General features: G+C 43.6%; 1 protein-coding gene across 4 annotated transcripts; it reads right to left on the bottom strand.

Annotated features, from left to right (window-relative positions):
- Positions 1-34: 34 nt before the first annotated feature.
- Positions 35-19,946, bottom strand: ZNF287 (zinc finger protein 287). 4 transcript variants are annotated; one of them, XM_034943286.4, is made up of 7 exons: positions 19,686-19,811; positions 18,777-18,888; positions 18,063-18,663; positions 17,259-17,356; positions 14,430-14,556; positions 13,877-13,963; positions 35-2,104 (listed from the first exon to the last, which is right to left on the bottom strand). In XM_034943286.4, the coding sequence occupies exons 3-7, from the start codon at positions 18,442-18,444 to the stop codon at positions 534-536; spliced, it is 2,265 nt and encodes a 754-aa protein (XP_034799177.3). In that variant the 5' UTR covers positions 18,445-18,663; positions 18,777-18,888; positions 19,686-19,811; the 3' UTR covers positions 35-533. The 4 variants fall into 4 exon arrangements, with proteins under 4 accessions (XP_034799177.3, XP_003831214.3, XP_063455293.1 ...); XM_003831166.7 differs by lacking the exon at positions 18,777-18,888 and having other exon boundaries at positions 19,686-19,824; XM_063599223.1 differs by lacking the exon at positions 18,777-18,888 and having other exon boundaries at positions 18,063-18,409; positions 19,686-19,820.
- Positions 19,947-26,662: the final 6,716 nt, after the last annotated feature.

The raw sequence follows: 26,662 nt of genomic DNA, 5'->3' as shown, positions 1-26,662 counted from the left end.
CATTAGGATGTACAGTTGACCCTTGAACAACACGTTTGAACTGTACAGATCCATTTATACTGGAATTTTTTTTTCAACTGAACAGAGTTTGAAAGCACATTATTCAGGGATGGGAAACCTGCATAGATGTAGGGCTTTTCATATACACAGGTTCCACCAGGCTGACCGTGCAACTTGAGTATGGGTAGATTTTCGTATACATGGGTGGTCCTGGAACCAATCCCCCGAGTATACCAAAGGATAAGTGTACTTGAAATAGAGAGTTGATGAGTTACATTTTTGAATACCCTTCACAGGGTTTCTTTCTGTAATGAATTAAACTCATATCAAATTAAGGTTAAGAAGTCAAGTTTCCTTCTTAAATTTCACATTAAATCTAAATAGGTTATATCCATACCACTACTTCTGATACTTCTGCTGAGTATCTAACATATTGCACTTCTTCAGACTTCTTCTGAATGTTCTGACACATAGAATGCACATAATAAAATTGAAACAAAGTTGTAAAACCGAATTGAAGTTTCCTTTATCCATTAATTACGATGTTTGGCACCTGTATGAACACGTTGATGCTGAATAAGGTTTGTACTCTGGGTGAAGGTTTTACCACATATACGACATGCATAGGGTTTCTCTCCTGTGTGAATTCTCTGGTGTTGAATAAGGCATGTTCTCTGGCTAAAATCCTTATCACATTCATTACATTTATAGGGTCTCTCTCCAGTATGAGTTCTCTGATGTTGATTAAGTGATGAGGAATAAATGAAAGCTTTCCCACATTCATTACATTTATAGGGTTTTTCTCCAGTATGAATCCTTTGATGCTGAGTAAGATTTGCGCCTTGTCTATATGCTTTCCCACATATATTGCATTTAAAGGGTTTTTCTCCATTATGAATCCTCTGATGTTGAGTAAGGTGCACACTCTGGCTGAATGCTTTCCCACACACACTGCATTTATATGGTTTCTCTCCAGTATGTGTTCTATGATGTTGAGTAAGATTTGCACTCTGGCTGAAGGCTTTCCCACATATATTACATATATAGGATTTCTCTCCAGTGTGAGTGGTTTGATGTTGAATAAGGGTTGAGGAATGAGCAAAGGCTTTTCCACATTCATTACATTTATAACACTTCTCTCCAGAATGAATTCTCTGATGTCGAATAAGGTAAGTACTCTGACTAAACACTTTCCAACATTCATTGCATTTATATGGTTTCTTCCCAGTATGTATTTTTTGATGCTGAAGAAGGTGTGTACTCTGACTGAAAGTCTTCCCACATTCATTGCATATATAAGGTTTTTCTCCAGTATGAACTCTCTGATGGTTAATCAGTGATGAACTATGACTGAAGGTTTTACCACATTCCAAGCATTTATATGGTTTCTCTCCAGTATGTGTCCTTTGATGGATGGTAAGGTGTGCACGCTGACTGAAGTCTTTCCCACAGTCATCACACTTATAGGGTTTCTCTCCAGTATGAATTCTCTGATGTATAGTAAGGTGTGCACGCTGGCTGAAGGCTTTACCACACTGGTGGCATTCATATGGTTTTTCTCCAGTGTGCATTCTCTGATGTGCAATAAGGGATGAGATATGCCTAAACTCTTTCCCACATTCTTCACATTCATACGATTTCTCTTTGGCATGGGTACTTTGGTGTTTCAGGAGGGATGGGTATTTCCTAAATTTTTTCCCACACACATTACACTTGTAAGGCTTCTCTCCAGGAAGTATTTTCCTATGTACAATACCATATGAGACATGATTGAAGGTTGCCCTGCCTTCATTATACACAGAAGTTTTATTATCTAATTGGGTATCAAACTGTACAATTAGGTTTGAATGCTTTTCAAAATTATTTCTATATATATCATATTTACTAAGACATTCTTCTGTAGGATCATATTCTTGTGAAAGGACTGACTTCAAACTGAAACCTCTTTCATTAGTGTGAATTTTCCAAAAGCCACCTGTTCCTCGACTCTCTAGTCTATCATCGTAGTCATATGAGTCTTCTAATTTGATGGTATGGGTTTCTTCCTTTGTGAGTTTAGACATATCCTCCACTGGAGTACATGCTTGGGCTTTAGTTTCCCATTCTGAAATAAAAAATATATTTAAAAATCTTCATTTATTTGGAGAAAGGAAACTGCCAAAATAGAAACCAAAGAATAAACATAGATAAAATGCCCAAAGACAACAGCTCTGAAAACCTCATCATCATGGTCTTTAAAACTTGGGAAAGGAGACTAAAGGGGCAAAAAAAGGGAGACTAAGTTGTTGAAAACAGACAGGTTCTTCATATTCAACATGGACACAGAGGGAATAAAACAGATTAAGTCAGGTGACAGAGCTAAGAGAAGTCAAAACAGTGATAACACTGTGTGGGATAACTTGGGATGGCCTCATGGATTAATTTATGTAATGTGTTCATAAAGTAGACATGCTGACTCTCATCACTCTCTCTTCCAATCTGCTCCACACAATCCCACATAATATTCCTAAAGCAATTTCACCGAGTGCTTTCTATGCTCAAATATCTCTAGTAAATCTCCCATAGCCTAAAACAATGGTTCTCAAGGCAGTCCTCCCACTAGCAGCATAAGCATCACTATCATCTAGAAATGTGTTAACATTATTGGGTCTCACCCGGACATACTGAATCAGAAACTCTGGCAGTAGAGCTGAGTAATCTGTTTTATTAAACCCAGCAGTTTTGCTACATACCAAAGTTTAAGGACTAGTGGCTTAAAGTATAAAAGTTAAAAAGTTTAAAATACCTCCACTTGGCACTCAGTCCCAAAATAATTCAGCCCTTTCTATTCTATTGTCTCCTACTACAACTCATGTTCAGCTTAATTTAGTTATCCACTACCTTTTTTTTTTTTTTTTTTTTGAGACAGACTGTGCCATCTTGGCTCACTGCAACCTCTGCCTCCCAGGTTCAAGTGATTCTTGTGCCTCAGACTCCCGAGTAACTGGGATTACAGGCAGGAACCACCATGCCCAGCTAATATTTCTATTTTTAAGAGAGACATGGTTTCACCATGTTGGCCAGGCTGGCCTCAAACTCCTGGCCTCAGGTGGTCTGCCTGCCTCAGCCTCTCAAAGTGTTAGGGTTACAGATAAGAACCGTCACACCTGGCCTAAAGTTATCCACTACTTCTTCATAATCTTCTCTAGATGCCATGCTAATCCTAGACTCTAGGCCTTCTTTTACGATGCCTTCTCCACCTATTAAAAAAGATGTTTATAGTCCAGCTCATATTTCTCTCTACAATGCTTCTTTGAATTTAAAATACAGATTAGAGGCCAAGCTCTGTGGCTTACTCCTGTAATCCCAGCACTTTGGGAGGCCAAGGTGGGTGGATCACTTCAGGTCAGGAGTTTGAGAGCAGCCTGGCCATCATGGCAAAACGCTGTCTCTACTAAAAATATAAAAATTTAGACAGATGTGGTGGTGTGCACCTGTAGTCCCAGCTACCTGGGAGGCTGAGGCATGAGAATTGCTTGAACCCAGTAGGCGGAGGTTGCAGTGAGCCATGATTGCCCCACTGCACTCTAGCCTGGATGACAGAGCAAGATCCTGTCTCCAAAAAAATAAAATAAAATACAGATTAGGTTGAATTATGTAGGAAATTGCCTTTTTTTATAGGTCAAAATGGCTGAATGTCAGCAACCTTATATGGTTCAACCCAATATAGTATTGGGCTCATGACAGAATTTGGCTTTATATGAGTACAGTCATGGATTTCTTAACAATGAGGATACGTTCTAAGCAATGTGGTGTTGGTCGACTTCATCATTGTGTGAGCATCATAGAGTATACTTATATGAACCTAGATTATATATATGTATATATATATTTTTCCTTTTTTAAATATGGAAAGCTAAATGTACCAGCACTATTACTGAATATCAGTCATTTCCCCTACTTGATCTGCAATACAAATATTAAGTGCTTATGCATCAGGCTTCTATATATGCTCCATTGTTGTCTTATGGGACCACTGTCATACATGCAGTTTGTTGTTGACCAAAACATCATTATGCAGCACATGACTGTAATTCACAATTGTGTACATTTCTTATATTTCCAACCTAGATGCAAATTCTGGAAATAGCTTATCCTTCTTTCACATTTCGTTTAGAAAAAGACTCTGGATATGGTGGCGACTCAACTGAAATGGTAAAATAAATGACATTAACATTTAAAAAGGAGAACTCAGATGAAAGCATACACAGATGTGCATGCATACACATAACCAAACACACACACACACACACACACACCCCAAACCAAACCAAAAAGGTTGACCCTCAATCTAACCTGGCTGTAATAAGGCAGCCAAATATGTATTTGTTGGTGCCTATTATTACGTTTCTCGTATAATTACTTAACACAAAATTTAAGTTACAACCTCTTTCTCCTTTGAAACCAGGTGGGAAACATATAACTTGCAAATATCAAGAATTACATAATGTAGGGGCAGGCTGATCTCCGACTCCTGACCTCAGGTGATCCGCCTGCCTCAGCCCCGCAAAGTGCTGGGATTACAGATGTAAGCCACCATGCCCGGCTCAAGAGCCTTTAAAATTTCATGTTCCCCTCTCCCCTCTCCCCACGGTCTCCCTCTCCCTCTCCCTCTTTCCACGGTCTCCCTCTCCCTCTCCCTCTTTCCACAGTCTCCCTCTGATGCCGAGCCAAAGCTGGACTGTACTGCTGCCATCTCGGCTCACTGCAACCTCCCTGCCTGATTCTCCTGCCTCAGCCTGTCCAGTGCCTGCGATTGCAGGCGCGCGCCGCCACGCCTGACTGGTTTTTGTATTTTTTTGGCGGAGAGGGGGTTTCTCTGTGTTGGCCGGGCTGGTCTCCAGCTCCTAACCGCGAGTGATCCGCCAGCCTCGGCCTCCCGAGGTGCCGGGATTGCAGACGGAGTCTGACTCACTCAGTGCTCAATGGTGCCCAGGCTGGAGTGCAGTGGCGTGATCTCGGCTCGCTACAACCTCCACCACCCAGCCGCCTGCCTTGGCCTCCCAAAGTGCCGAGATTGCAGCCTCTGCCCAGCCGCCACCCCGTCTGGGAAGTGAGGAGCGTCTCTGCCTGGCCGCCCATCGTCTGGGACGTGAGGAGCCCCTCTGCCTGGCTGCCCAGTCTGGAAAGTGAGGAGCGTCTCTGCCGGGCCGCCATCCCATCTAGGAAGTGAGGAGCGCCTCTTCCCAGCCGCCATCAAATCTGGGAAGTGAGGAGCGTCTCTGCCGGCCGCCCATCGTCTGAGATGTGGGGAGCGCCTCTGCCCCGCCGCCCCGTCTGGGATGTGAGGAGTGCCTCTACCCGGCCGCGACCCCGTCTGGGAGGTGAGGAGCGTCTCTGCCCGGCCGCCCCGTCTGAGAAGTGAGGAGACCCTCCGCCTGGCAACCGCCCCATCTGAGAAGTGAGGAGCCCCTCCGCCCGGCAGCTGCCCCGTCTGAGAAGTGAGGAGCCTCTCCGCCCGGCAGCCACCCCGTCTGGGAAGTGAGGAGCCTCTCCGCCCGGCAGCCACCCCGTCTGGGAGGGAGGTGGGGGGGTCAGCCCCCCGCCCGGCCAGCCGCCCCATCCGGGAGGTGAGGGGCGCCTCTGCCCGGCCGCCCCTACTGGGAGGTGAGGAGCCCCTCTGCCCGGCCAGCCGCCCCGTCCAGGAGGGAGGTGGGGGGGTCAGCCCCCCGCCTGGCCAGCCACCCCGTCCAGGAGGGAGGTGGGGGGGTCAGCCCCCCGCCCGGCCAGCCGCCCTGTCCGGGAGGTGAGGGGCGCCTCTGCCTGGCCGCCCCTACTGGGAAGTGAGGAGCCCCTCTGCCCGGCCAGCTGCCCCGTCCGGGAGGGAGGTGGGGGAGTCAGCCCCCCGCCCGGCCAGCCGCCCCGCTCGGGAGGTGAGGGGCGCCTCTGCCCGGCCGCCCCTACTGGGAAGTGAGGAGCCCCTCTGCCCGGCCACCACCCCGTCTGGGAGGTGTACCCAACAGCTCATTGAGAACTGGCCATGATGACAATGGTGGTTTTGTGGAATAGAAGGGGGGGAAAGGTGGGGAAAACGTTGAGAAATTGGATGGTTGCCATGTCTGTGTAGAAAGACGTAGACATGGGAGTCTTTTCATTTTGTTCTGTACTAAGAAAAATTCTAATCCTGTTGATCTGTGACCTTACCCCCAACCCTGTGCTCTCTGAAACATGTGCTGTGTCCACTCAGGGTTAAATGGATTAAGGGCGGTGCAAGATGTGCTTTGTTAAACAGATGCTTGAAGGCAGCATGCTCGTTAAGAGTCATCACCACTCCCTAATCTCAAATACCCAGGGACACAAACACTGCGGAAGGCCGCAGGGTCCTCTGCCTAGGAAAACCAGAGACCTTTGTTCACTTGTTTATCTGCTGACCTTCCCTCCACTATTGTCCTATGACCCTGCCAAATCCCCCTCTGCGAGAAACACCCAAGAATGATCAATAAAATAAATAAATAAATAAATAAAAATAAATAAATAAAATTTCAAAAAAAAAGAATTACATAATGTAATTTAATCAAATATGGAATTTATAATATAGCAAAAATGGTACTAAATACTTCAGAAACTTTCTAAGAGGCAGATCATAGTATAATACCTTTACAAATATATCTATTCAATTGAGTAATATGCAGTAATTGAAAATGACAGCTACATCATCAGTAAGAGACTAGTTATTAATAGAATAAGGGATAACAGAATATTGATAACTGATAGGTAGGTCTAGTTTAAGGACTAGTGGCAGGACACATTAAGTGAAAAAAAAAGCAGGTGTATAAAAAAATGTAGAGCAAGATCCTAGCTGTGTAAAGATATGCTATTTGTGTTACAGACAGACACAGACACACAGACACACACACACACACACACACACACACACACACACACACAAATAATCTAAGGGGAGAAGGTCCTGGTCATGACTGAGGGGAGAGGGACACTTAATATTTGCTTCCTTGTACTACTTGAATTTACAAATAACTTTTTTTACTTTTATTCAAATACAAAATCACAGTTTACATAAGAAAATGTTTAGGAGTAATGTTAAATGAAAAAAGAGCATCATAACAAGCATGAAAACACATCAGAAGTGGAAAAAGATTACCAAAATGCTAATAATGATATTATAAGTTTCCTAGTTTCTAATTTTCAATAAATTTGCTATATTACTTTTGTTGCTATTTAGTACTAGTAAGTAGTTATATTCCACTCCAGTAGGTGTAGCAAAATAAAAAGTAATAAAAAAGAAAAATAGAAAATAGTTATATTACTTTTATGAAAGAAAAAAATTTATAAACCAACTTTCTCAAGCTAGGATTTGTTATTCCCCTCCCCAGAAGAAAATGAGAATGTGGATGGACTATACAAGTAGGTGTGTATATACACAAAAAAGAGATGAGATGATACCAGAAGTTGAGTTCAACTTCTATGCAATCAGTATCAGTCTATGACAGATTGTACATACAACTGAAAAGTACTAAAGTTATAATTAACAAACTTAAAGTGACAAGGCTGAATAATGATCATGAATAAATTGGTACTATAAACGCACTTTTTTTTTTTTTGAGATGGAGTTTCGCTTTTGTTGCCCAGGCTGGAGTGCAATGGCGCGATCTCGGCTCACCACAACCTCTGCCTCCCAAGTGCAAGCGATTCTCTTGCCTCAGCCTCCCGAGTAGCTGAGATTACAGGCATGTGCCACCACGCCCGGCTAATTTTGTATTTTTAGTAGAGACAGGGTTTCTCCATGTTGGTCAGGCTGGTCTCGAACTCCTGACCTCAGGTGATCGCCCACCTCAGCCTCCCAAAGTGCTGAGATTACAGGCATGAGCTACTGCACCCGACCGATAAACGCACATTTTAAACAAATTAGTTTACTAAAACTTCTGAAACAGATCATTAAGCAGGGTTTAAATATGTGTTTATCACTAAAAGCAGAAAGGATTGGTTAGAAGTGTTATCTGTTGGTTAATAAGGACAAACAGTGGTATAATATTTCTAAACAGAGGAGATTAATGTTGACTCGGGTAATCAAGGAAAGCTTCAGTGGAGGAAGTGTGATTTGAATTGAACCTCAAAGAATGGCAAAGTACTGTATAAAGAACAATAAACCATAAAATATAATAAAGAACTATAAAAGATCTGAGACAGTAATGGCCATCAAACCAATACTACTATCCTGTTTGTTAATTACCAAAGTTTCCATTTCCTGAAGTGTGACTAACCTACTTCCTGAAGTACCCTAACCAAAGGTAGATTCAACTTACTATATCTCTGAGCTGGCAAGAAAGCAAAATCCTCACAGGCCAAAAATTAAGTAAAAGCAGGAAGGCAAGAAGTCAGTAATAGTTGAAGTTGACTGCCTGAGACAGCTCCTCAATCATGTTTGATGACCTTAAACTTCCATTTTGAGGGTACAAGGGACTCTGGGGCTAGAAGACAAAGGCTGGGGCCCAGCCAAGGAGAGGAGGCTGACAGGAGTCCCTTGAACAGAGGACTACACACTATGTAAGAACAGGCTAGGCTAGAAAAACAAAACCCCAAAACCTCACCTCTACAGGATGAAAAAAGGAACTGTCTTTCTCAGTCTTGGTGCTCTTTGGAGGGAGAAAAATCCCCCCTCTCCAAATGCATAACTATACATTGCCCTTTCTTGAGTATTCAGAGCCCAAATTTGTGCTCCCTGATGATCTAAAAAACTCCTCATGTTGAGAAGTTAAAGTGACTTCAGACTGCGAGTATCTCCCAGAAGACTATCCTGACTCTAATCCAGGCTTATTTCCATTACACTATGTATGTTTTCTCCGTGCCTAGAGTGTGCAGAATTTGTTCCCCAGAGAATTTAGTGTGCTGTAGGTGTATTTTGTATTTTGCCAACTAAGGCATATAAGGCCATAAATTATAGAGAAGAATTAGCTTTTAAAGTTTATGACCCTTAAAATACCTAATGACCAAAGTTAGTTTTTTAAAAAAGTGAAACAATTCACTCTAAGGTAGCATATCTTTTTTTTTTCTTTGAGACAGTCTTACTCTGTCACCCAGTGGGAGTGCAGTGGTGTGATCTTGGCTCACTGCAGCCTTGCTCTCCCGGGATCAAGTTATCCTCTCACTTCAGCCTCCCTGGTAGCTGGGACTACAGTCATGCATCACCACAACCAGTTAATTAAAAAAAATTTTTTTAGTAGAGACAGGTCTCACTATGTTGCCCAGGGTGGTCTCAAATTCCTGAGTTCAAGCGATCTGCCTGCCTCAGCCTCCCAAAGTGCTGGGGTTACAGGTGTGAGCCACTGTGCCTGGCCATATCATATTTGTCATTATTGTTTAATTCATTGTTGTATACTAGCATCCATATTGGTGGACATACAAGAAGTCAGTGTCTTAGATTTAAAAAATGGAATGTCTGGGTGCTATGGCTCACACCTGTAGTCTCAGCACTGGAGGCCAAGGCAGGTGGATCACTTGAGCCCAGAAATTGAGACCAGTCTGGGAAACATGGCAAGACCCTGCCTCTGCAAAAAATACAAAAATTATCTGGGCGTGGTGGCACACACCTGTAGTCCTAGCTACTCAGGAGGCTGAGGAGGAAGGATCACTTGAATGCAGAAGATGGAGGTTGCAGTGAGCCATGATCACACCATTGCACTCCAGCTTGGGTGACAGAGTGAGACTCTGTCTCAACAACAGCAATAAAATAAAATAAAATAATAAAATAAAATAAAAAATGGAATAAAAGCAAGATGCAAGAATATACATAGTATACTTCTTTCATATACAAAAGAAGATAATATATTAATAATGTATTTTTGCAAAGAGAAACATGGGAAGGATATACCAGAAACCAATGATCATGGTTACCTATAGGGAGCAGGTGGGAAGAGAGCAGAAGGAAAGGAAATGTATACCTTTCTATATAGTTTGAGTTCTCAGCCATGTTACTGTTTTTGCATACTCAAAAATGTAAATTAAAAATAATTTTAAAAAGCAAAAAAACACTATCCTTAGCGGTATATATTCTAAGGACAAAAAGGACTTCAAAGAAATCTTGAACTTTCTAGACTGTTTGTTATACTAATGTGAATTTGAAACTATTTTTGTGTGTAACATATGATATAGCAAATAAGTAAATATACTGATGTTGTTGGAAACCAGGTTATTCACTGTATAAGAAAGGAGATACAAAATGGAATATGGGAATATAAAAAATGGAATATCCTTGTGGTGTCAGATTTGAATTGGAGTTTAAGTATGAACTCCTGACTTAAAAGAACACACACACACACACACACACACACACACACACACACTTCCTAGCTCTATCCACTGAACAGAAGCAATGATACCCATAAACAGTGAATACGCTTATGGCCCAGATCTTGGTTTCTAAGTACCATTCCCTACTAAAATGAATCAGGGTTCCTTAGAGAAATCCCAAGTCTAAGGTGAGCATAAGGTGAGCCTAAAGAACATCTGGCTGTGCCAGAAAGCAAGGAAATGGTTGAAGACAAATTGGGACATGTCAAAAAGATGCTGGACTTTTGTTTGATGCTAGAGTGCCCAAATTTGGGACAATTGAGCATCAAAAACACAAAATAAAATGTAAAAACTGGAATTAATGGACTGATAATAAATAAATACACATCCATATATATATTTTTTTTTTCTTTTTTCTGAGATGGAGTCTTTCTCTGTTGCCCAGGCTGGAGTGCAATGGCACAATCTTGGCTCACTGCAATCTCCACCTCCCGAGTTCAAGCGATTCTTCTGCCTCAGCCTCCCAAGTAGCTAGGACTACAGGCACGTGCCACCATGCCCAGCTAATTTTTGTATTATTATTATTTTTAGTAGAGACAGGGTTTTACCATGTTGGCCAGGCTGGTCTCAAACTCCCAACCTCAAGTGATCCACCTATCTTGGCCTCCTAAAGTGCTGGGATTACAGGAGTAAGCCACCATGCCTGGCCGGCTAATAATATATTGAATTTTTAAAATTTCCATTAGTCAACAGTGATATATATATATATATATATATATATGGGGTGGGGGAGGGAGAGCTCTTCTTTTTTTTTTTGAGGTGAAGTCTAGCTCTGTTGCCCAGGCTGGAGTGCAGTGGCACAATCTTGGCTCACTGCAATCCCCGCCTCCTGGGTTCAAGTGATTCTCCTGCCTCAGCCTCCCGAGTAGCTGGGATTACAGGCACCCACCACCACGCCCAGCTAATTTTTGTATTTTCAGTAGAGACAGAGTTTCACTGTGTTGGCCAGGCTGGTCTCAAACTCCTGACTTCGTGATCTGCCCACCTTGGCCTCCCAAAGTGCTGGGATTACAAGCGTGAGCCACTGTACCCGGCTGAAAGGGCTATTCTTTAATGAAGAATGGTATTAATCATTTAGAAAAGATGACTGCATTAGAAAATCACCATTTTGGCTGGGTGTGGTGGCTCACACCTGTAATCCCAGCACTCTGGGAGGCCGAGGCGGGTGGATCACAAGGTCAGGAGATTGAGACCATCTTGGTTAACATGGTGAAACCCCGTTTCTACTAAAAATACGAAAAATTAGCTGGGTGTAGTGGCGGGTGCCTGTCGTCCCAGCTACTTGGGAGGCTGAGGCAGGAGAATGGCGTGAACGTGGAAGGTGGAGCTTGCAGTGAGCCAAGGTCCCCCCACTGCACTCCAACCTGAGCAACAGACCGAGACTCCGTCTCAAAAAAAAAAAAAAAAAGAAAGAAAGAAAATCACCATTTTGCAGCTGGGCACGGTGGCTCACGCCTGTAATCTCAGCACTTTGGGAGGCCAAGGCGGGTGGATCACCTGAGGTCAGGAGTTTGAGACCAGCCTGGCCAACATGGTGACACCGTCTCTACTAAAAATACAAAAACTAGCTGGGTGTGGTGGCACATGCCTCTAATCCCAGCTACTGTGGAAGCTGAGGCAGGAGAATTGCTTGAACTCAGGATGCAGAGGTTGCAGTGAGAGGAGATCACGCCACTGCACTCCAGCCTGGGCGACAAGAGTGAAACTCCATCTCAAAAACAACAACAAAAAAGAAAATCACCATTTTGCAACCAGCAATATAATAACACAAAGATCATCAAATGGATGCTAAAAATTTTAAGTAAAAGATTATCAAGGAATAGTCATGTGACCTCAAAGTATCACTCCACAGATGACTTATTAATCACAAAGAATGCACCTTTAAAAAGGACAGATCCTGTACACACCACCTTAACCAAACTGAGCATCACCAATGATGAGATGAATTACCATTATGTACCTCCTGAAGAAATGCAATGGAAGATACACATCACCTTTCAAATATTCTTGGCAAAATGTTTAAACTGACTAATCTTTAGGAAACAATGAGGCAAATCTAAACTGTAGGTCATTAAAAAAAAAAACTGGCTTGGAACCTTTAAAAAATGTCAATATCATGAAAGACTTTTTTTAAAAAAGAAAAAAGGCTGGGGAACATTTCTCTGTTAAAAGGGACTAAAGATAGGAGACATGCAAGTAGAACACGTGATTCCTGACTGGATTCTGTACTGGGGAGAAAAATATCTATAAAGGATGTTTTTAGGACAGTTGGGAAAATCTGAATATTTGACTAAATAAATGTTAATTATCTAGAGTGAGAGAATGGTATCATGCTTATGTAGAAGAATGTTCACGTTCTTAGGAGGTATTTAGGGGTTGTCTTGATGTCTATAACTAACTGTAAAACGGCTCAGTGCAAAAACCTTTGTATAGAGATATAGCAAAAGTGGCTAAATGATGATAATTAGTGATTCCCAGTAGACAGTACATAAGTGATGAATGTAATGTGCCTGTGTAGGTTTAAAACCTTTTAAAATCAAGTTATTGTGGAGGGAATAAGCAAGGAATGAGAATGAAAAAGTCCATGAATAAGGAACAAGTTCAATAATAAAAATATGATGCAGATATAAAAAAAGAAATGAGGAAGCTCTTTACATACTCATTTGGAAGGCTTTTCAAGATATACTTTTAAGTTAAAAAAGCAAGGTACAAAACAGTATGTATTGTATGCTACCATTCACATTAAAAATGGACAAAAACTATTTTTATATTGACTTTATATGCAAAAAACCCAAAGCAAAATAAACATCTCAAATAACTGTTTATTGCCACGCTTTTATCCTGGAGACAACAGTTGTTCAAACTTTATTACCTGACTTCTACTTATGTGGAACTTTATTACAGACTTCTACAGGAAAACAGTGGTTCATTGACATGCTGTTATGACAGCGGTCACATGCTGGGGAGATGTAGGAACTGGGTGAATGTGGTATTCAGGTGGGACATTTATATATATTTATATATTTTTTGCTTTATATACTTTTAAACATTTTGAAACTTGTGAATATATTATCTTTTTAAATAATTAGAAAATAAAAAAGAAAGGGATGATTTAGAAAAGTGAAGGCAGGGGGATGTAGGGATTTGTCAGTGAACAGAATAAAAGAAACTCAAAAAGAAGAAGGTTTAACATTTAAATTTTTAGGGGGCATTCATACATGTTTAAATCTAGAGGAAGGGGAAAGTGGCACAATGAAAGCCCTAGACAAAGCTCTTAAGAGATGGGACCTAGAGGTCATGTAGAAGGATAAAATGAGAAGAGACACGGGAAAAGTGTGTTAACAGTGATGTTAGGAAGCTCTTCCTGAAGAGGCCTCTGTAAGGAAGCAATGCCAAACAGCTCAGTGTTCTTCACAGGCTAGAATGCCTTTGCAAAAAGTGACCTGGTCATATTTAAAATGCATTTCTCACCACATTTAGGATATAGATTCTTAAATACAAAGAAGCTCATGTGCTTTTTGTTTCTCACCTGGACTAGGGCCTTCTAAAATTTCTTTTATCACCATCCATGGTTCTTCCAATATAGGAATCACAGTTGGTCTGTACACTGTAAGTCCTGTTCAGGAGGAATATAAAGAATTTTATCCTGGAGATAAATGGTTGCTCAAAGTTTCATTACCAGACTTCTACCTATCTGGGAGAACAGACCTCTGTAGGAAAACAATAGTTCATGGACATGATCTAATAAGAGAATTAGGCTGTTGATTGTTATCCTTTCAGAGACAGGATAACAATTTCCTGCCACTGAAGAGGATATGTGAAGGAAGAAAACTTCCCTTAGAGTAGCAAAGGCTGGGCAAGGCAGCATCAGGTGGCAGCACTATGAAGCTGTGCATCAGTTGCCAATGTTCTCTCACTTAAGAAGCTTTCATTTGGAAAACGGGAGTAAAACAGTCACTTTCGTGCTTGAATGAGATAAGAACATTTATTTCTGGACCCCATTTTTAGCCAAGCATGTCTGAGGACCAACCCATTTTTAATGGGAACAGGCTGGGAGGAGGAGGGATGCAGATGATCCTTACCCAGAGAAACCATGTTCCAATAGTTCTGTAACGTCACAGTCTTGTATAATTCCTTCTGCACAGGACGCATTAACTCCCAGTCCTCCTGGGTGATGTCTACAGCCACATCTTTGAATGTCATCGATTCCTAAAATATCAAATGTAACTTAACTCAGTTCAAGAACTGATGGCAAAGGGGACACTGATAACACTGGGTATACGTATGGTGGGGGACTGTCACAGAATTTTAAGCTTTAGTAGGATCCTAGAAGTTGTCTAGTCAAAACCCTCCCCTGACATATGGACAGCCCCACAGCATCTCTCCATGACCCTAAACGGAAGTTTGAAAATAGATCAGAATTTATTTTCACTTAGCATTCATGCATGCATTGGTGGCAGCTCCATTTTAAACAGAAAAGGTTTATCATTACTATTTTTAAAAGAGACAGAGTCTCGCTCTGTTGCCTGTGCTGGACTAGTGCATGCATTGCTGGCAGCTCCATTTTTAAAAGGAAAAGGTTTATTATCATTATTTTTAAAAGAGACAGGGTCTTGCCTGGTCACCTGGACTGGAGTGCGATGGTACAATCATTGTTCACTGCAGCCTCAAACTCCTGGGCAGAAGTGATCCTCTCACCTCACCCTCCTGAGTAGCTAGGACTACAGGCACACACCACCACATCTGGCTAATTTTTAATTTTTTTTTGTAGAGATGGGGTTTTGCTATGCCACCCAGGCTGGTCTCAAACTCCTGAACTCAAGCGATCCTTCACCTCAGCTCCCCAAAGTGTTGGGATTACAGGAGTGATCCACCATGCCTGACTTGAGTTTTAAATTTTAAACACAGATGACACAGAGTTGAATGGTTTTGCTTTTCAAGCTATGCTTTAAGAATAAATCCAACATGTTATAATTAAAATGTTAAGATATTTTTATGTGTTCTATGGTTAAATTCAGTCTTTCTTTTTAAAAATATAACAGATACCAATAATCACAGTGTTGAACTGCTGCACTGTTAAATACATTTCACAATCTGGTAAGGTTAGTGCTTTTCTTGTTTGCTCTTCTTTCGTTAAAAATATAGTATTATCTTACATGTTTCTTTTTTCTCTTTTTTTGTTTGAGAAAGAGTCTTGCTCTGTCGCCCAGGCTGGAGTGCAGTGGCCTCCTGAGTAGCTGGGATTACAGGTGCACGCCACCATGCCCAGCTAATTTTTGTATTTTTAGTAGAGACAGGGTTTTGCCATGTTGGCCAGGCTGGTCTCCAAACTCCTGACCTCAGGTGATCCAGCTGCCTTGGCCTCCCAAAGTGATAGGATGACAGGTGTGAGCCACTGCGCCTGGCCACGTGTTTATTTTTTCATATAATTGTCAGTATCTTTAAAAAAGTCATATTGGAGGCCAGGCGCAGTGGCTCATACCTGTAATCCCAGCACTTTGGGAAGCCAAGGCAGGAGGATCACTTTGAGGCCAGAAGTTTAAGACCAGCCTGGGCGACATAGTGAGATCCCATCTCTTAAAAAATTTTTTCTTTTAAATCATACTGGGATTTAAAAATTGTATTAAGTTTATAACTTAGGGAGAACTGATGACTTTATAATATTCAAGGTTTCTTTCATGTTCTACAAAATATTAGACATGAAAGTACTGCGATATTTATATTATGCTTAATTTTAGATATTTTAAATTTTTTTCGGGGGTGTGATACTGGAGGCATTTTTTTCATTTTATCATTTATCTCATTTTTATATGTATATGTAGATATATATATATAAGTATATATATGTAAGTGATTGATTTTTGCATGTCATTTTCTGTAGTCATTTTATCCAATTTTTCTATTAGTGTTTCTAACATTTTCCCTTGATTTTGTTAGGCTTTCCAGGTAAATGTTCACACTATCAATGAATAATCATTTTAACTTGGTTACCAAAGGCTTTCCAATTTCAGAAAAACCAGTTATATTTTTACAGTAAATCTTTCTCTTAAGGTATCTTGAGTTACTATTCTTTAAAATAATATAGACTCATGGCCGGGCGCGGTGGCTCACACGTGTAATCCCAGCACTTTGGGAGGCCAACACGGGTGGATCACCTGAGGTCAGGAGTTCAAGACCAGCATGACCAACATGGCGAAACCCTGTCTCTACTAAAAATACAAAAATTAGCCAGGCATGGTGGCATGCACCTGTAACCCCAGCTACTCCAGAGGCTGTGGCATGAGAATCACTTGAACCCAGGAGGTGGAGGCTGCCGTGGACCAAGATTGCACCACTGCACTCCAGCCTGGGCAACAGAGTGCGACTCTGTCTCAAAAAATATATATAAATTCATGACCAACAGTAATATGACAGAATGCATGGCCTGTAACTACTTGTTAATGAGGAAAAATAATAGTAACAATCATCTATTAATTGCTTAACTGTAATCCAGGCTAACTACAAGTCTCATAATATTTAATACTCACAACCTAAGAGGTAAATTCTATTTATGAGAGTAGAATAACTCAGGCTAAGAGAGGTTAAGTATCTTGTCCCAAATTGCAGTTCCAATGGTAGAGCCAGGAAACAAAACCTAAATCTATCTGGCTGTGGAGGTCAATCTCGTATTCTCTATGTGATATTGCTGACAAAGTCAAAGTAAGGAAAGACATATCAAGGGAAGGCAATGGAAGCACCTTTTCTTTATAGTACATTCACCTACCTTAACAGACCAAGATAACATAGGAGAGAAACTGGGGCTTAAGTCCTCGATAGAGCTTCTGGGGGCACAGTAGTTATAGGGCCAGGTCAGAAAATGTCCTCACACACTAAGAAGGCATTTTAAAATCAGAAAAGACAGTCACACTCACTTTGGTCACCAAGTCATTTAGCCATCCTGTCTGGAAAGCATGTTTTCCTCTGGGGTCTTCCTCTGGGGTATCTTGGGAAAGGGTAGAGTTTTGAGGAGCTAGAGAAGAGAAAGAGGTCATGAGGGAGATTAGTCCTTTCTGAATAGCTTACGAAACCCCTCACCAAATAGATGCCTACACTTTCTTAAATCGAGAAGTAAGAAGGAAATCAAAAACAGCACTCCTACTTCAAAGCATCAGAGGAAAGGGCCAATGACTTGTCCTAAGACATCAAAACAGACTTCAAAAACAAGCTCGCTCTAAAAATCTTAAAGAGTATGAACAAAATTCACATTTTAACTAAATCCTTATGTGATATTAATTTTGTGAGTTATCTCTTAACAAGGGAATGTTCTCTAGACCCTTTCTTCCTTTTTTGGAAGTATTTTATTGTAAAATTCAATTCACAAAGCAAATGATTTATTAGTAGAATGGTGCAAACCTCTGAAGGTACTTTCTGAGGGCTCACACAGTGGTAATTTGGTTGCGTCTGGTCATTCTTTCAAGACATTTTTCTTGGGGGTTTAGATAATGTGTGTTTGCTCCCAAGCAATCTGGAAGGAGAACACCATGCAGGATGGAGCTCATGTTAAAGCCTTGTTCTCACTCACTAACCTTTGTTCTCCCCAGTTTCTTTCTTTTTAAAAAATGCATCCTGGACCTCTCAGTGTTCTCCCTGATTTCTTTAAAGGAGCTGCTCAGATGTGCTAGTTGTCTTCTTTAACCACCCAGGGATTCCTCCCCTCTCTGCTCTATGATTCTCACCTTCCTCTTCTAGAATCTGAGTCAAATCCTCCACCAGAGTCACTGCTTCCTCGCTGCTCTCTGGATACTGGGACTTTACCCAAGTCCTAACCTCACCAGGCAGGATGGTCAGGAATTGCTCCAGCACCAGCAGCTCCAAAATTTGTTCCTTTGAGTGAATCTCAGGTCTCAGCCACTTAAGGCAGAGCTCTCGGAGTTGACTCAATGCCTTTCGAGGACCAGCCAGGTCTGGGTATGGAAAATTCCTAAAATTCTGTCGACAGGTCTCAGTGTCACGCAAGAATCTTGAAGTAAGGATTTCCTTCTCGACATTGTAGGGTCCACTCTGAGCCTTGTCTGACTTCCACCTTAGAAGGATTTGAGAACGTGAAGAACTGTTCATCCTCTTGCTTGAGGCTAACACTGCTACAGACAGGAGAGTCAATCTGGCAATATCCTTTATTTCTCCAGTAGTGAGCCAACTGCTTGAAGTCTCATGCTAGAGTCACAAGGACACTATATCAAAGGCTGCTGCAGCCGAGGGCAGAACAGAATCAAGGTAGAGTTAGCAGCCTTAGTGACAAATTCTGAGCCCAGAACTTGCAGGGATGGATAAGAGACCCTGAAACACAAGCATGGACCACAAGGTCAAGAATCCCTGGTGTACTCTACTATACATATACACACACAGAAACAGACTCGCAGTGTGCATAGATGAACACACATAAGCTTTACCTTGCCTTCCTCCCCTATATCCTTAGACTTGTAAGGGAACTGCCATCTGCTTGGGGTTGGTGGGGGATGGAGCCGCTATTAAAAAGGTAGTGTCAGAGGCAATGACTCGAATCTAAGCAAAACAACAGATTAAACCTCTAACCTGTTGTAACAAAAATTAAACATTTTTATAGAGAAAACAGTTTCATTATTTTAGTCACTGATGTTACAGAAGCTGTAATGACTGAACGGACTCTCAACAATAACAAAGTGAATCTGTTACTTGGAAGAAACTAGGAGAATTTCTTCTTAATACAGTGCTCAAGGTTCCCAAGGGAACTGTCAGGGGAAAGGGCGAGCCATTTATCTGCGTTGCATGTTAATGCCAGCCGATTCTAGCCTTTCACTATCAGAGGGTTGGGAAGACCAGCGGGTTGGACTGGAAAAGAGTGAAGAGGTTGGTGTGACTTCAAGTCCTTTAAGTGCTTCTATAGGAGACAGTTCTTTAGGGATATATTCGAAACCAGGATTCTCGAAGGAAACCTTAGAACCGGCTTGATCTGGAGGAGAACCGACACCACCTCTCCCCAGGCTCCGGCTCCGAGCCCTGCTGAGGCACAGTCGTGCCACCAAAGACAACTGTTTACAAGGCCCTGCAGAGGTGATGCGACAGCCTTGCCTTGCCTCCTGTCGCCTCCCCTTCCCGGCCAAGTCCCTCTGCCTCTTACTCCTCTTCAGCCGCAGGGTCGAGGGCGAGGGCAGCGGGGGAGTCGGGGACCGTGCGACGCGCAACGCTGGGACTGGGCCCACAGCAGCCTCCACCCCGTCTTTGCCCTCCCGCAAGCCACGAGCACGGGAGCCCGCGCGTGGAAGGGCTCGGGCTGTCACTGATCGCGCGGACACTCGGGCGCTGCGCCCGGACATCAATACCTGTCGCTGGGACCCGGCCGACGGGCAGCCGGAGCGGCCCTAAGGCCACAGGCAACAATGGCGACGCTGGCACAGGCGCCTGCGTGGCGGGCTCAGTCCCGAGCGGCAGCGGGTCCTCGGGCTCCGCCACTTCCCTTCCCCGCAAAGCACAGAGTGTCCCGGCCAGGAGCTGCACGTTCCAGCCCGGTCCTGAGAAGCCCGGCCCAGAAACCCCGGCGCCTCTGCTTAGCCGCGACCTCGCCTCGGCGTCACTGCGCATGTGCGCCAGAAGAACGCTGCGCGCCCGCAGAGCCAATCGGAGCCCAAGCTGCGGCCTCCCCCTCCCGCGCCTCTGGCCCTGGACCTGTCTCCATGGCAACCTCCTCCACCCATCGCTCTGACTTGCTTGTCGGCCTGCGAGGTTCCAAAGGGAACTTCAAAGTTTTCCCGGGCAGACGCAGGTCTGGTAGACGTCTTGGAGGCCAGGGAGGTGCCAGTAGCTGGAGGAGCGCCGGGAGTTGAAGCCCCGCGCCAACTACCCAGAGAAAACTGGGCGCCAGATTTCCTAGAGGAAGAATGGGCAGGGAAGATGTGGGTCTAAAGGCAGAAAGACTTAATGTGCGGTTTCGGGCTTTACTGTGCATACATACTAACTGTTAAAGGTTTTCACTTCCTCCTCAGGAATTAGATTCTGAGACTCTCAGATTGGGGGAAAAAACCCATGTTCTTTCTTTCTTTTCTTTTTTCTTTTGAGACGGAGTCTCGCTCTGTCGCCCAGGCTGGAGTGCAATGGTGCGAGCTCGGCTCACTGCAACCTCCGCCTCCTGGGTTCAAGTGATTCTCCTGTGTTCAAGTGATTCTCACTTGAACCTCCTGGGTTCAGCCTCCCGAGTAGCTGTTATTTCTAAGAGACACAAAACAAAAATACATAAAACACTGGAAAAATAAAAGCATAGAAAAACATATTCAAGGTGTTCCCGTTATCTACTGTTCTATTAACAAACCACCCCAAAACTTAGTGGTTTTGAAGAACAATCACCGTATTATGCTCATAAATTTCATGGTGAGGAATTTGAAAGGGGAACTGAGTGGGTGGGCCTTTGCCTCATTATGTCTGTAGCCTCTGCTGGGATGATTTGATGGCTGGGAGGGCCCGCTTCCAAGATGGCTTTTCCACTCACATGTCTACTGCTTGGGAGGAGATGGGCTAAAAGATGAACTCGGCCTGTGTTTGACCAGAGTGCCTCAATGTGGTCTCTCCAGCATAAAGGACTGAGGGCAGCTGGACTTATTACATGGTGGCTCTGGGCTCCAAGAGTGAGCATTCCAGTGAACAAGAGAGAAGCGCCACGGCCAATTATAACATGGCCTTGGAAGTCACCTAACACCAATTCTGTCAGACTCTTGGTCAAAGCAATCACAAGCCTACAGAGAATCAAATGGAGGCAGAATCCTGTGAGGGTGGAGGAGGACTGTCAAAGACTCTTAATATCACCACACCAGGAAAATTTTAACAAAAAGAAAGTTGGACCGGGCACGGTGGCTCACGCCTGTAATTCCAGCACTTTGGGAGGCCCAGGCAGGTGGATCACCTGAGGTCCGGAGTTTGAGACCAGCCTGGCCAACATGGTGAAACTCCGTCTCTACTAAAAGAACAAAAATTAGCCTGGTGTGGTGGCGCACGCCTGTAATCCCAGCTACTCAAGAGGCTGAGGCAGGAGAATCACTTGAACCCGGGAAGCGGAGGTTGCAATGAGCTGAGATTTTGCCACTGCACTCCATGTACTCCAGCCTGGGCGACACGAGCAAGACTCTATCTCAAAAAAAAAAAAAAAAAAAAAAAAAAAAACTTTGGGAGTGTGATGGTCTTTTGATGTGTCAACTTGGCTAGGCTACAGTCTCTTGCTATTTAAGTAAACATGAATCTAGGTGTTGCTGTAAAGGCATTTTGTAGATGAGATTGAAGCCCATAAACCCAGTTGGACTAAGTAGCATGGGAGATTATCCTAGATAATTTGGGTGGGCCTGATTCAATCAGTTAAAAGCTTTCAAAAAAGAACCAACGTTTCCCTGATGGAGAAGAAACTCCATCAGCGTACCACAGCTTCCAGCCTGCCCTTCCTGATGGGGTGCTCTTATGGACTTTGGACTCACCTAGTCACCCCCTCAATCGAGTAAGCCAACTCTTTGCCACAAGTATCTTAAATATCTACTGGTTCCGCTTTTTTGATTGAACCCTGACTGATACAAGTAATAATTCTAATATCTGATAAGCTAGAATTTGAGAAGATTACAAGGGAATAAATAAGAGTGCTTGATGGAAAAGATATATTTATCATAAATATACAGTATGTCCCTAACACTAAGGCCTCAAAATATACAAAGCAATAGCTGACATACCTGTAGGGAGGAAAACATAAACCAACAACCAAAGCTGGAAATTTAATACACCCTATAGTGCACACTGTGGTGCTGCCAGGATCCTCCTTCAGGGTTGGGGCATCCATCCCAGCAGCTGCCGGGTGAGTGGCTGCTGATGGCTCACAGCAAAATACTTCCTTGGGAGTTGTCCTAACTGCAGGGGGCTGCCTCTCACAAGTCACGTCTTCTCCCCGGGGGAAGTCCATATCGAAAGACTGCTCAGTGCAGGCCTCAAAGACCTGGCCCCCTGTCTTCAACTTGCAGCCTCTATAAAGGGCCATCTTGGCTTAAGAGTTCCCTGTGAGACCAACTGAGGCCTCTGTTGCAGTCATACAGCATTTAAACCTATTGCTCTGTCCAGTTATCCTTATATCACTCCTGTACAGGCATTTTTTCTAGAGAACACTATCCAGTAATTACCTTGTATGCAATTCTCCATCTCAGAATCTATTTATAGGGAATCTGCCCTACACCAGTTGGTACCAGCAGTTGTTCCAAGAACGCAAACTCTAAAATGGAATTTTTTTCTTTTTGAGGTGGGGTCTTGCTCTGTCGCACAGGCTGGAGTGTAGTGGTGCAATCTCAGCTTACTGAAACCTTTGCCTCCCGGGTTCAGGCAATTCTCTCTGCCTCAGCCTCCTGAGTAGCTGGGATTACAGGCACCCACCACCACACCCGGCTAATTTTTGTATTTTTTAGTAGACACTGGGTTTCGCCATGTTGTCCAGGCTGGTCTTGAACTCCTGACCTCAGGTGATCTGCCTGCCTTGGCCTCCCAAAGTGCTGGGATTACAGGCATTAGCCATAAAATGGAATTTTGAAACTGTGTTACCTGCCACCTAGCTGACAATGAGGGAGGGCCCTATGACTTGTGATTGGCAGAGTAGTGATAAAGCATATGTCAGGTTGTAGCAAAGTAATTGTTAAAATTGTCAGTGGTGTTGAACTGGGATGGAATGTTGACAGAAGGGAATGCACAGGTGGGTGCTATATCTCAGATCTTTATAACACTGGGGGAAGTGGTAATTCTAGAGATGATGGAATTGAATGGCTATTACCAGGAGCTATTGACAATGATGGTGATTAGTGACAAATTAATTGAAAATGTGAGCGTCAGAAGACTTCTTGAAGCCTGACAGCAAAACAGCTGAGAATCAGGCCCTAACTTCAGCTAAGTTTGAATTCTAAATCCCAGGAAGTTTGCTATGCCAAGGTCAGGATCCTGCTGGGAAGGAGTAGAACTCTGAGATTTGGGATGGGGACATTTTGATTTATGCATGCAAACACCTTCAAACACCAATCACTCTGAATTTCTCGGGCTTGCTAAAGTGGCCCACTCCTCCAAGTCTAAAGCTAGGGCTCTGCCTTGCTTGAAGATGATGCAGACTGAGGCCTCTACATTGCAATACAACCCGTGCCCCCTCAGGATCTACCTACCCTTTCCTCTCCCTACCCCATCCACTAGACCAATAACTAGAATTAAGTCACCAAAAAAACCCAACAGGGGAAATTCTGGGCATGATAAGAGAGGAAAAGAACCATCCTCTGAAGTTACTACAGGCCCTAGTTTATATGTATCTGTAGGAACCAGGACAGTATGTATGAGACTGGACCCTGAGGATGCTGGATCAAGAAGGTAAAACATATATTTGAGTACCAGAGAGTTTATTGAAAAGGAGCACATTCCTGGCCAGGCACAGTGGCTCATGCCTGTAATCCGAGCACTTTGGGAGGCTGAGGCAGGCGGCTCACCTGAGGTCAGGAGTTCGAGACCAGCCTGGCCAGCATGGTGAAACCCTGTCTCTAGTAGAAATACAAAAAATTAGCCAGGCGTGGTGGCAGGTGCCTGTAATCTCAGCGACTCAGGAGGCTGAGGCAGGAGAATCGCTTGAACCCGGGAGGTGCAGGTTGCAGTGAGCCGAGATTGCACTGTTGTACTCCAGCCGGGGCAACAAGAGCGAGGTTCTGTCTCAAAAAAAAAAAAGAAAAAAGAAAAAGAAAAGAAAAGAAAGAAAGCACACTCCTGTGATACGGGATTTAAACACTCTGGCAAGGATGCTAGGAGATGGGGATTAGAGAAATTTAGAGAAATACATGGCTCATGTTAAGCAGAAAATGTCAGAATTGCTTGACAAAAGGTAAAATAAGAAGTTAAAAGGTTCAGGGAACTGGGCATACTAGAATAGGTAGAGTATGTAAGGCTGAAATACCAGCTGTCTATGTTTCATCAGAAAGTCTGGAAAATCATCTGCTGCGATAAAGAATGTGCTAGAGAGAGGCACCAGCATCATTGAGAAACTCTGTGGTAGCTGTCCTCTGCAGGCTGAGGCTGACAGTAGGGGATTTGTTACAAGACTGGGCCTCCCTGAGGATGGCTCCAGAAATAAGGTGAGCTCAATTCACATAATGAGCAGTAAGATTAAAGTGGAAGATGGGGAGAGGGAAAGGGGAAGAGGGGCTTTATCTTCAGAGAACTTTCGAGGAGATTAATAGAACATAGTGTCTCTAAAGACAAGAAATATGGGCAAACAACAGGGGAAGTAATCAGTTTATACGGTCAAGTGAAATAAAGGATGGATAATCAAGAAACTGAGGCTAATATAATGTAATGATCACTGCCATTTTCAAACCCAGAACCCATGACTGAAGAAGCCAAATCTTCAGAAGTCAGGACCCTATCTCACCACCATGAATATATGCGGTAATGATTTTCCCAGCCCCCTCCCACCCAAAGGGACCTATGGCCATTTACTCAGGTATACAGGGAAAAGGGAGTCCCCAGAAGTTTCAAGGCTGCTGGACAAAGTTTCTGAGTTGGCCGGGCGCGGTGGCTCATGCCTGTAATCCCAGCACTTTGAGAGGCCAAGGCAGGCAGATCACGAGGTCAGGAGATCGAGACCATCCTGGCTAACAAGGTGAGACCCAGTCTCTATTAAAAAAACAAAAAAATTAACCAGGTGTGGTGGCGGGCGCCTGTAGTCCCAGCTACTTGGGAGGCTGAGGCAGGAGAGTGGTGTGAACCCGGGAGGCAGAGCTTGCAATGAGCCGAGATTGGGCCACTGCACTCCAGCCTGGGCGACAGAGCGAGACTCTGTCTCAAAAAAAAAAAAAAAGAAAAAGGTTCTGAGTTGACATTGATACTTAGGGACCTTAGGCAACATGATGGCCTCTATGTTAGAATGGAGAAGTGTGGCAGCCAGGTAGTCCATGAAAGTCTGTCTCATGGCAGGCCCCCAGGATTCATTGCCCCATTCAGTGGTAATTTCCAAAGACCTTGAATGTATAACTGGAATGGATGTACTTACTGTTGGCAAACCAAATTAGTTCCTTGGCCTATAGGGTAAGAGCTACCAAAAAGGCCAAGTGGAATACTCTGAAACTACTTCCCTACCCCTTCCTTGGCCAAGACATAAGTCAAAAAGTGTCACTTCCAGAGGGAATGGCAGAGATTCATGCCTCTCTTAATGACCTAAAAGGTACAGGGTGGCAGTCCTCATTGTATCCCCACTTGATTTAACAGTCAGGCCCTTCCCAAACCCATATGGATTATGAGGATGACAGTGGATTATTATAAAAGATCGAACAAGAATTTGCTCCAATTGTTTTGCTAGAACAGAGACATCCTCAATTACATGGCATCCAGGCTTTGCTCTGGCAAGTGTGTTCATCTGCCAGGTGAGCAAGACATGGCAGGTAAGTTGGAGGCCTTGGTAAAAGACAAGCACTACAGAGGGTGGAGATGGATCCTACACAATTTCAGGGGCCTACTACAGCAGTAACATTTTAGGGGCATGACAGCAATGGTCTCCAATACAGAGGGTGGATTATTGTGTTTCACATTCCTACCTCTTTTTTTTTTTTTTTTTTTTTTGAGACTGAGTCTCACTTTGTCACCCAGGCTGGAGTGCAATGGCATGATCTCAGCTCACTGCAACCTCTGCCTCCTGGGTTCAAGCGATTCTCCTGTCTCAGCCTCCCGAGTAGCTGGGACTACAGGTGTGTGCCACCATGCCCGCTAATTTTTTTGTATTTTTGGTAGAGACAGGGTTTCACTGTGTTAGCCAGGATGGTCTCGAACTCCTGACCTCGTGATCCACCCACCTCGGCCTCCCAAAGTCCTGGGACTACAGGCATGAGCCACCATGCCTGGCCTACACTCCTACCTCTTAACAAGGAAGCACAATCCTTGATAAGACCTTTTGGGTTTCAAAGGCAGAACATTCTAACTTGAGCAAGAATCATGACATGGAATGCTGTCAGCTCTGAGTGGGGCACAGAGCAGGAAAAGGCTAGGCAGCAGGTCCAGGCTGTAGTTCAAGCAGTACTTCCACCTGGGCCATATGACCCAGCAGCTGTTATAGTAGTAGAGGTATCTGGGCTGCAAAAGACACCATGTGGAGTTTATGGCAAGCCCCACCATGTGAATCACAATATAGACCCCTCGGATTATAGAACAGGTCTTGTCATCTTCAGCAGAGAATTATATGCCATTCAAAGATCAGCTCCTAGCATGACACTGGGTAAAGAACTTGACCATGGAACATCATGTGACCTTGACCAGACCTGTTTATCATGAG

The sequence above is a fragment of the Pan paniscus genome, chromosome 19 (assembly GCF_029289425.2).
Source record: "Pan paniscus chromosome 19, NHGRI_mPanPan1-v2.0_pri, whole genome shotgun sequence".
Lineage (NCBI taxonomy): Eukaryota > Metazoa > Chordata > Mammalia > Primates > Hominidae > Pan > Pan paniscus.
This window is presented reverse-complemented; position numbering and strand designations above follow the sequence as displayed.